General features: G+C 38.1%; 1 protein-coding gene across 2 annotated transcripts; it reads left to right on the forward strand.

Moving 5' to 3' along the window:
- Positions 1–416: 416 nt before the first annotated feature.
- Positions 417–10683, forward strand: LOC124865964 (NF-kappa-B inhibitor delta). 2 transcript variants are annotated; one of them, XM_047361501.1, is made up of 12 exons: positions 417–538; positions 3394–3530; positions 3628–3661; positions 5144–5331; positions 5439–5614; positions 6898–7003; positions 7101–7247; positions 7352–7403; positions 7526–7680; positions 7917–8033; positions 8169–8333; positions 10234–10683. In XM_047361501.1, exons 1-12 carry the CDS (start codon positions 523–525, stop codon positions 10303–10305), a joined length of 1365 nt encoding a protein of 454 aa, XP_047217457.1. In that variant the 5' UTR covers positions 417–522; the 3' UTR covers positions 10306–10683. The 2 variants fall into 2 exon arrangements, with proteins under 2 accessions (XP_047217457.1, XP_047217458.1); XM_047361502.1 differs by lacking the exon at positions 417–538 and adding an exon at positions 1284–2331.
- The last annotated feature ends 933 nt before the right edge of the window (positions 10684–11616 follow it).

Genomic DNA, 11616 nt, shown 5'->3' on the forward strand with positions numbered 1-11616 from the left:
GTCTGTCATCACTAAGGCTTGATGGCAATATTCAGCTGGTACACCATTTGTTAGGATTTACAGTTTTACATATGGTTTACCACAATACAAGTACAACACATCAACAACCAATAAATATTTAACATTAGCAAGTATATAATAAGAATCTTGTACTTAACGTGCCTTTAGGTAAAATAAAACAATCCTTATTAAATAATACTTTTGATGTAACAGTATGTAATATTTGTTTGTCCCTGTCCTACATTACTGTAAATCACACAGCTGGTTGTGTGTTCACACGTAAACAGCGCAACTCTCCTCACTCTCCTCGCATGACTGAAGTTGCGGAGGTGAGCTGGGTTTCCCAGGGGCGGGGGCGGCGCGATGCTTACAGGCGGCAGCGACTGTGAGTCAACAAACCATACTCACTTCTTCAGCCTACCTGAACGGATCTGTGTTCTAATCCCGTTTTTGAAAAGCCTGCTAACCGAGTGGACGAACCGACAAAAAAAAAAAGAGACTCAGAGTACAATCGTTTCTGACATGCACTTTGATAAATGTGAGTATTAATCCTGTGATGTACTGTTTACAACAGGTTTATGAGTTTTTATTAGACTTGTTGACGCTCTTCTGCTGTTTACACTTGAAAAATAACTGTTGAGGTAGTTGTAATGGTATTAAACTAATCAAATGTAACTTTATTTTCATATTTCTTTCTAAATTAGATATCAGTCTCATCCAGTTATCATTTATCAAATTTTATCTATTTTTACTTTGTAATTTAGGACGGCAAATCTAATAAGATAGTATTTACATATGCGTCTTATTCATGTTCTTTGTCTCATTTATCTCAACACAAACAGCTTTCTAACATTTTACAGTGAAATGTAATTCAAGATGTCTTGTAAGTCCTATGACATCACTATTTGGGTGAATCCAAGAGTCCAGACTTCATTTTGGGGAACCCCTGATACATCTCCACCCTGCTTGCATGTTTTCATTTCCTCTTTTAATTAATGCCAAAGAGGCAAGTTGTGTGACGTGACAGGAACAGTCTGCTTCGCCTAAGCTTCTTTGTTCATGTTTTTTTTTTTTTTTTTTTGATTTGCTTGGGCGATCATTTTATATGTATCTTGTTGCGTGCGCCTGGGCCCAGAGTAAAAAGCCACAAAAAGAGGAAACTGGTGATGCACTGCCTCTTTCTTGTCTATAAAGATCGAGCCAGAAGAGAAAGGTCGTCGGAATCCCCAGCCCTCCCACGCACATGACTCAATGTCCAGGGGTTTCCACAGGGCTCGATTTGAATTTAGCCCAAAGAAAGTGTAGCCTGCGCGGAAACTTAATTTCGGAGTATTTAGTCTGGGACCTACTATTAAACCCATGGCCTTGTTTCCTGTTTCTCTCACTGCGAAGAGTTGATGAACTTCTACATCTGGTGAAACTGCTTTTATTACGCGATCTATAGCTGTTTTTGTGCCGGCATTGTATCATCAAAGAAAAGGCCAAAGGTTGCATTTTGCTGTAAAGATCAAGTGAGTCAGCATTAAGTAACGTGTAGTAACACCTCCCGAACCTGAAAATGAAACTCTGCGGGATTGATCTGGTCTGACTGATGTCATTTCTGATCAAAGTGACCTTTATCAGGTGTTTTAGGAGCACAAAGTAGGACACAGACAAGAACTCGTTACCCCCAGATTAGATTTGCACCTGGAAGTAAGCATGGCTGTTTTTGAGAAAAGACAAGGAATGGCAAAGTGAAACCAAAATAAAACCCCTTTCCATGTTATTTCTCTGTGCTTGCCTCAAAGAACAGCACTTTGGTGTCACACATGGGCTTGAAACAAATGTGTGCCTCTCAGACAAACTGCAACCAAAACCACAAGGCAAACTACATGTGTTTCTAAGTGACGCGCCTCTGACACACCAGGCAGGAAGATGTGTGGTTTGCGTAACGGAGCGGGACAGGAAGGTGTCACAGAAAATGAGTGCTGGCAATCCCATGCTGAAGGTTTTCTGATGAGTCTCTCTCTCTGCTTTTTCTTTTTTGGTACAGCTGGCCGCAAAAGATCTTTGTTCCTAATGGAGGAGGTTTTTCGAGAGTCTGAGCTTTGTACTTGGGTTCCACAGACGGGCTGGAAATAGAGCCTTTGTTTTATCTTTCACGTGTAGTGGGGAAAGCTTTTGAGGAAACAAACCTGTGTGGTCGCTTGTTGTCGGCTGGAAACAGCAGATATCTATTCTGCGGGGTTGTTTTCTTTTTTTTTTTGTTTTCACACTTTTCCTTTACCTGTTGAGTGGAAATGAGCATCGGAAGGGGAAACGTGAACATCAAATAATAGAATGGGTGTTAAGGTGTGGGACAAGAGGAGAAGGAAGCTCAGAAGCTCCAAGAGTATCATCAAAGTGATTAAAGTTTAAACATGACAATATTTTTAGTGTACATTGAAAATAAAACTAAAAAGATTAAAGAAAGACCTAAAGCTAAAAGGGTATCCAAGATTTCAATTATCTTTGTCACTGTTAATATTTTCAACAGTTTTTGCTGTTTGTGGACAAACTCTCAAAATTGAAAATTCACTATTATGTCCATCAGTAGACGGTTTTGTTGTTTTGGTATTACATTGAGTGGTTATTGTTTTACTAAATTGCTTATTGTGTTCATTCACGAGTTATTCGACACATCTTATCCATGTGCTGTAAATTTTCTTGCATTTTCTTTCCAAATCAATTGCACTATAAATTAATGGTCTCAAGCTTGTTGTAAACATTTCAACTTTAGATTTTTGACTTTCTGATAAAACGAGAAATATGAAAATGTAACCGCATTCATTTTTATGGGAGGAAGTTGTATAAAATAAGTTCAATATTTTAAAAAAACATTATAGTTAAAAATAGCAGAATTGAAAGTAGTCATGTCCTGAAACAGGTTGAAATGTTCATATTTGAATGATTGAAAGAGCAAAAAGACAGAATAAGTAGTTAAGTAGATACATAGTTGTGCTGCAGCTACTTTGAAACATATCATGGACAAAGGGACACTCATATGACAGGGCAGTCTCTGCTGAGCCCATTCCATTATCCCAGGGGTATATAAACCCCGACAATGCATATGCTGTTGGCTCTCAGTGCAGTAGTCGTCTCTGTTTGCGTTTTCAATCAGACAGAGTGAAGACAAAAATTTGTGCCCTCAGTCTGATGAGAACATGCGAATAAAACTAGCACCAGATGTTCTTTTAAGAACTGAATCCTCCCGTGTTTGGGTATTTAGATGTTTCACCAGTGTATCAAATTCATTTTTGTCACTGCTTTACAGTTTTTTTTTCTGTTATAGTAATCAATCAGTAATTTGGTTTTGAACCTGTTCAATCAGATCATGAAAAAGTAATTTCTTTTGGTTTGATTTTTCTTCTTTAGCACCAAAAGAGAAGGCCTGTTGCACCCAGCCCACAGTAAAGAAACTTTTGGAGCAGAAGAGAAGACGCGAGACGTCAGCTGTGCTTCCCCCTTGCTCTGCTTCCAGTACAAGTCCAATTCCTCCGACTACTGTTGCAGTAAGCCAACACACTGATTGACTCAGCTTCTCAGCAATTGCTATTTCATTAGTATTTGTTCATTAATTATTTCCTTTTGTTCTGTTGTGTCTGGCAGGATCTGTCTTCATCAGAACCATTTGCGCTTACAGGTAAGGTTGGAACGTCAGACGCCCAAGGGACAGGCTTATATAGTGATTTAAAATATTGTTAACATCTAATTAAATAAAAATATCTAAACTTTTCACAGTTTTAATGTGAGGTATATTTTGTACAATACAACAGAAAAACAAAGAAATCTGTCATGGGAAAAAAAAGAAAATGCTGCAACTACCTGGTTGCATAATTCTGGACACCCTTAAAGTAAAACTTTGTCAAAGCATCATTTGATTCAATAACAACAGTCTTCTTGGTAGGACTTTATTTGCTCTTCACATTTTGACCTGGGATTATTTGCCCACTTTACCACGTCAAAGTTCTCCAGATGTATCAGATTCTGAGGGCAACTCTTGTTTACAGCTGACTTCAGGAGACCTCATAGATTTGCTGGCAAAATTTCAAAACACATTTTCTATTATTTTGCTGATTTTGATTTATGCTTTGAATGACAGCGAGATTAAATAATATAATCTCTCTTCAGCTTCAGCTTTCTGCCAGAAATCTGAAGATTTTGGGTTCAAACTCAGTGTTGATAATTGCATCACCCTTTACTTAAACTCTCGTTCCATCTGAAGAATAGTAACTCTACAGGATGATGCTGCCACCACAATGTTTCTGGGTATGGCACTCAGTGTAGTTTTGGTCCAAACTTGGCATTAGGAAATTTAGCTCAAAACCTTCACTTTGAATTTATCAGACCATAACACATTCTCCCACAAGGCTTTGGGAAACTGCCTGGTTGGTTTATTTGTAAGTAAAGTTTCTGTCTTGCACCCTTACTACTTAGTCTAGGTATATGTAGAATACAGGAAATGGTTCTCACATGTAGAATACAGCTAGTAGTTGCTAGAAACTCTTGCAGCTACTTCATTGTTGCTGTTGTCCTCTTGGCAGCATTGTTCACTATTTTCCGCCTGGTCTTTAATCAGTTTTGGAGAAATGGCTATTTCTAAGTAATATAACCTTTTTATTGATTTTTTTGTGTGCACTTCTCCTGATTGATTCCTTCTTACATAGAGATCTCTCTGACCCTGTATAAGCTCTCTTCAAATTACTTTAGTTAACACATGCTACCACAATTGTCAGGAAACTCCTACTAGGTCAGCTAAATTTAATTTCCCTAGAATTGATGGTAAGCAGAAACTTAAGGAGACGGAATGCTGAAACTGAATCAAAAGAGGCTTTAACAAAGTATCGGTTCGAGGGTAGGTGCACTTTTTCATGTTTTTCTCTGTGGCAGTTTTTTTTTTGTTCAGTTGAAATGTACACAATATATTGCAAGTTAATATTAAGTTTTATTGTGATCATTTTAACAAACTAAAACCGGACAGGTGTTGGCACTTTTTTAAATCCACTACATGCAGTGATGGTTAAAACGTGAATGGCGCCCTGGATTAACCCCTCCTTCATTTTGGAATTTTATAAAGTGGACAATAAAAGTGACAATAAAATGCTGACTCATGTTTCCATTCTAGGTGGAGCAATTAGCTACCCAGACATGGCAGTGAGCTATCAGCCATGGGCCTCAGCCCTTGAATCTACCCAGAGTTACTACAGCAGTGCTCCAGGACCCAGCTATGATTCAGACTACCTAACAATGCAAACTGAATACAGCACACAACAGCATGTCTCAGTGTTTGCAGACTCAATATCGCCGCCATATGTAAGAAAAATGTTCTCATTGTTGAACATCTTTGAATATCTGGTAGTTCTAAGTTCATCAACCTGCTTTGAGGTTCATAGTAGCTTACATTTGATGATTTTCCACAGGACTGCTCTGTAGCGGTGGCAGAACCCAATATGGCTTCTTCTTGGCCACACATCGGTCAGAGTACACAGCATATTTATGGTTCTTCAATGGATTCTTTAAAGCTGGATGAGGCCAGATTGCTGCTCAGTGGCATGGACTACAGCAGAACCACTTGTCAGGATGAAGACGGTGACACGTAAGGGCTCAGACTTGCCTATTTGTGTGCAGTCATGTTATAAATGTGCTATAGTTGGTAAAGTCAAACAGAAAGCTGGCCTTGGTGATCTAACATCATCCATTCTTAAACTAAATCCCTAATAATCAGCCAAGCCATGTTTTCATTTCTCATAACTTATTTTGTGCTAAATGTTTTTGGGGGCTTATCCGGGATTCCTCATATGCTTCTTGTCCCAGGTGGAGAGACCAGCTTGTAAATAGGAAAAGCTTTAGTTGATGATTTGTCTGTGAACAGCCGGACATTTCCCATATTTCTATTACACAAAAAATATATTTTATATACAAAATAGTCTGATATGGGTGTTTGAGGCATTCCTCAAATTTTCATCAAACTCTTATTTTATCTATCACAATCTCAATTTTATGTTTCACACACAAAAAATAAATTATGATCATTGAAAAAAAGCCCAAAGGGGTTATCTAAGAGCTGTCCATGTTTGACCTTCAGTTGAGCATTTAGAAACTGTTACCGCATTTTTGAGATAAATGAAAACAACCACATAAGGCGCCCTCCAAAACAAGCTTTTCAGCAGCTAATACTTCAGGTTGGTCTGGAGTAAAACAAAGGACAAATATATGCAATAGCACCTCATGCCCATTGTTAAACTTGTTGGACGATGTTTGATTCTGTGGGTATGTTTCTCTGGGAACCCTGTTGGAGTGCATGATATCATCAACTAATTGAAATACCAGGATATTTTGGATTCAAATCTGATAGCCTATGTTTAACAGCATACAACGAATCATCACTGGCTCCTTTACCAGCATAAAGACACTAAACAAATTAACAGAGAAATGATTCCCCGTACTGAAAATAAAACCTGGAGTTTTCTTAGCAGTTTCTAAATAGTTTCAGTTTAAGATAATGCCACTGAAATAAAAGCAAAATTTATCTTGAACCTTTTTTCTATCCGTACAGGGAGTCACAATAAGTTTGGAGGACGCTTGTACGATGATTGAACTCTTGATTTAGGTCTGATTGTAAACAATTCATTTACTATAGCGGAGTTTTGTTTTTGGTTGTGAGCTGAAAGTGAGAACCGCATTTGGAACTTGATAATTTTTAGAATGATTAAGAAAAAAAATAGAATGAGTCATTCAATTGTGCTAAATGATTAATGAGTCAGATAAAATTTAAAAACATGTTAAACACAGAAAACGATAAAATAGAATGGCTGTGGTGATGACCACAATTATGCAATTTCATTTACAAATAATTCATCATTTGGTTTTCTTGAACAGCATCCTGCACATCTACACAGCCAAAGGACTCAGGGAATATGCCATCGCTGCTGCAGAGAGGCTGAGGGAAGTAGGGAGGCTTGATGCTAAGGAACACAAAGGAAAGGTGTGAATTAAATATTTAAAATAAAATATTCCAAGCAACACAAATGACTTCTTTAATTATATGATTTTAATTTGTATTGCTAAATGTGTTTTTGCAGACTGCTTTGTTGGTGGCAGTGACAGCCAACCAGCCAGAGATTGTGCAGGATCTTCTGTCGTTAGGGGCAGACATAAACGCCTGCGACTTTAAAGGTCAAACTGCTCTTCACTTGGCTGCTCACTATGGATTTCCAGCAGTTCTGGAGGTAAAGAAACACCAAAGCTGGAAAAGTTTTTATCATATTAATAAAAAGTCACTCACAGATTAGTTTTTAAGCAATCCTCATGAGTAATTTCTATTTTTCGGCAGGCAATTCTGTCAGGTAGACGAAACGTCAACTTGGAGGCCCGCAATTTTGAGGGTAATTTAACATAAATAAATAAAAAAAAATGAAAATATGCAAATATCACTCTTTGTTAACCCATTAATCCAGTGATGTCTTCACTTCGTATCTTGAAAGCTAAGTCTTTCTTCTTGCATTAGGTATGACTCCCCTACACTGTGCAGCCATTTCTCACAGTGTCACCATGAAAGCGTCTACAGCCGCACCGGAAGATGTTAGTCTTCAGGCCAAAGCTGATGAGAAGCTCTCTTGTGTACAGATGCTGCTCATTGCAGGGGCATCCCTTCTCAGCCAGGTACTGAAAGCTCAGCAGACCGTCAAAGCTAGTCACAATAAATACGTCAACCATGAACATTCAGTGAGAATGTGTAGGGGGAAGTGTTGTGTGTTTTATCTAACCAACATGATGTCATAGTGCGGCCACCCTCCCCCCGTACTCTCTCTTTTGTTTTCTCGGTCTGTTTTGACTCTCAAATGCCATTGCAGGACCCATTGGTTCATAATTATTCCCCGCACTTTCTATTATTCCAGGAAATCAAAAGTAACAAGACAGTGCTGCACTTGGCTGTGAAGGAAGGTAACATTAAACTGGTGGACTACCTGCTGGGGATTCGCCTGCCAAACATGAAAGACTTTGTCAACATGAAAGTGAGTCTCACACTGACCTGAAAGTCAGAACTGTATGCTCGGAATGTCTCTCTGCATGAGTTTACAGTATGTCGTGTATTACAATTACACTGACTGAACTGTCTGAGTCATGCCGTGTTAACATTTTTGTGACAGGCTCACGGTCACACGGCTTTACACATGGCGGCAGGTCTTCATGGTAACCCAAACCAGGAAAAGATCCTGCAGCTGCTGTTGGACAGAGGAGCCGACCCCAGCATGCGCAACCTGGAAAACGACCAGCCAGCTCATTTGCTGCAGAGCGGCCCACAAGGAGAACGGGTATGCTCCCAGTCATCAAATAAATATCTCACCTGCAGCTGATAACTGTCTTAATGTCTTTATTTAACGTAAATCAAGATTAGTTTTTCCTGGATGCTAAGGCTAACTAGCTAGTCAGATTGGAGCCAAAACAAAAGTGCATTCTAGCCACTTAAAACCACACCAATTTAAAACACATGACAGCATTTGTGGGAACGCTATTTTTATGAACCTTTAAATTGAAATTTATTTACAGAATAATAAGGATAGGATGCGGTGCACCACCAATAAACTTCCTATGTGAAACATGCACTGAGAATGGGACATGTAAAGCATGTCCAGCCAGAATCATGGTATGTTAGATTTATCTCCGAATTTGGACTTCGGATCTGGTAATGACACCACTCCTGAGTTTAGCATATTCTAGTTGCAAGCCAGATAACCACTGGGATTTGTGATTTGTTATGATGCTAACTAATATCAGCAGTACAAGGCTATTACATTATATTCCTCTCCATTTTACGAGTTTAAACACTAAAGGAATATGTTCACTAGCAGAGGTTATACAGCACTATGTTTGACACTAGTTTAAACTAATACAATCAGAAGTACTAATAAGTATTTCTTAAATGCAACTTTTACAATATTTTGTATACGTGGCAGCCGTATTAAATTTACTTCTCAGTCGGAAACGTTGCTTCCAAGGATATCCTTGTATTTCCAACACGGAACACAAAAACATAATAAAATAAAATAAAAATCAGACTTCCAAGTAAAAAGAGAACACATTCTGATTCTGAAGGAAAAATTATACCACTTTATAGCATCTCCCTTCTTTAAGGAATTATTAAATCAGTTATCAATGAACCCGTAAACACTTAATAAACAATAAGGGCAAGATGGAGAGCAAAGGTTGCCAGTGACCTACTAAAAAGTGACCTATTATTTAACAATACTATGTTACTGTTCACTTTTTGTCATCTAGGATTTCTATATTAAACATATCTAAATAGGTCACGACATCATAATTGACTGACTGAAATAACCAATAACCAAAATGTTATCAAAAGAAGCCTTTTGGTACTTAAAAAGGTTTAATAGTCATTAACATGAAAAACATGTTTTCATTTCCCTTTTGATTGTTTTTGATGTTTATAATACGGTCAAAAACCTTTAATATGTTTGTTTCCTTAAGACATGAGGGCAATAACTTAACACCAGCCTTGCTATTCTAACATGCCAAAATTATTACAAAAAATATTTTGTAAACGTTATCTTTATATTTATTATTATATTTATTATATATAATTGCTAATTTGATGGGTTTCCAAATGGTCATTAGTCTTACAGTGTGGCAACTTACTCAGAAAGGGTTAATTTTAGAAACTCTAGATGATGAAAAGGTGAACAGTAATATTGGAAAATATTATAAAATCATAGCTTACTGTTTGGTAAAACTTTTGCTCAGTCTCTGGTCCTTAACTCAAGCGCTATAACTGCTTATTTATTAATGGCCTATAAAAAAATAAGATTAATTATTATCCAAATGTAAGGGGCACAGCAATTTATTCGTTTTTACCCTGCCTGACTTTTTAAATAGACATTCAGAGTAAATAACCACCCAACACAAACATGATGATGGATAATAGGTCAATAAAATAACGTTCACATAAAATAATGTGGCATTTTTGAGACTGTAGCTGTTTAAAATGTTAAAAGTCTGCTTTGGTCTTGGTCCCTGTTGGACTAGACATTAGCTTAAACCTCTAAGGCAGTCGTACCTGGATTTATACTAGATGAATACCCAAAGAAAGTTATCATTTAAGCAGAACCTCATTTAGAAAAATCCTGAACTATCCCTATAAACATTACTGTTTTTCTTAAATAATCCAGTCTCACTGAGTTATCCTTTTTTTCACAGCTCAAGTTCATGTTGAAGAGACGAAGCAGTTCTCGATCTGGCAGAACCAGGAATAATTTAGACCACTTGTAATCCCGTTTTGGTGGGATGAAGAATCTTCAAGATGACTCCTTTGTTGAGAAGGGGAAAAAACTTATTTTTGTTTTTTTGGGAGTCTTTGACCTGTTGATGAAAAAAAAAACTGAGTATGCTAGATTTATTATTAGATTAATTATGCTTATCATTTATTGCCCATAAATGAAAAGTGTAACAATTTTTTCAGGACCATTGAGTTAATTTTTAGTCTTTTGGCAAAAACATATCTACAAAGTGAAAAATGCATGCGCTATATACACTCACCGGCCACTTTATTAGGTACACCTTGCTAGTACCGGGTTGGACCCCCTTTTGCCTTCAGAACTGCCTACAATACTCAGGTAGACTGTGACCTTGACATGATGCTCAATTGGTACTAAGGGGCCCAAAGTGTGCCAAGAAAATATCCCCCACACCATTACACCACCACCACCAGCCTGAACCATTGATAGAAGGCAGGATGGATCCATGCTTTCATCTTGTTGACACCAAATTCTGACCCTACCATCAGAATGTCACAGCAGAAATCGAGACTCATCAGAGCAGGCAACGTTTTTCCAATCTTCTATTGTCTAATTTTGGTGAGCCTGTGCAAATTGTAGCCTCAGCTTCCTGTTCTTAGCTGACAGGAGCGGCACCCGGTCTGGTCTTCTGCTGCTGTAGCCCATTCGCCTCAAGGTTCGACGTGTTGTGCGTTCAGAGATGCTCTTCTGCATGCCTTGGTTGTAACAAGTGCTTATTTGAGTTATTGTTGCCTTTCTATCAGCGTGAACCAGTCTGGCCATTCTCCTCTGACTTCTGGCATCAACAAGGCATTTGCACCCACAGAACTGCCGCTCACAGGATATTTTCTGTGTTTCGGACCATTCTCTGTAAACCCTAGAGATAGTAGTGGGTGAAAATTCCAGTAGATCAGCAGTTTCTGAAATAGACCAGCCCATCTGGCACCAACAACCATGCCACGTTCAAAGTCACTTAAATCACCTTTCTTCCCCATTTTGATGGTCGGTTTGAACTGCAGCAGATCGTCTTGACCATGTCTACATGCCTAAATGCATCGAGTTGCTGCCATGTGATTGGACGATTAGAAATTTGTGTTAACGAGCAGTTGGACAGGTGTACCTAATAAAGTGGCTGGTGAGTGTATAATAAAACGTTAAATGGACACAAAGTATTTGGCAGTAAAAACACAAGATAATAGTTTTTCCAAAGCTTAGATTAGTGATGCTTTCCTCGATAGGTTAATCTCCCAAATCAAAGTTGATTTCTGTGAAATCGTGAGTAAAAGCTCTGGGACCATGTCCCTGA

The sequence above is a fragment of the Girardinichthys multiradiatus genome, chromosome 3, assembly GCF_021462225.1.
Source record: "Girardinichthys multiradiatus isolate DD_20200921_A chromosome 3, DD_fGirMul_XY1, whole genome shotgun sequence".
Classification (NCBI taxonomy): domain Eukaryota; kingdom Metazoa; phylum Chordata; class Actinopteri; order Cyprinodontiformes; family Goodeidae; genus Girardinichthys; species Girardinichthys multiradiatus.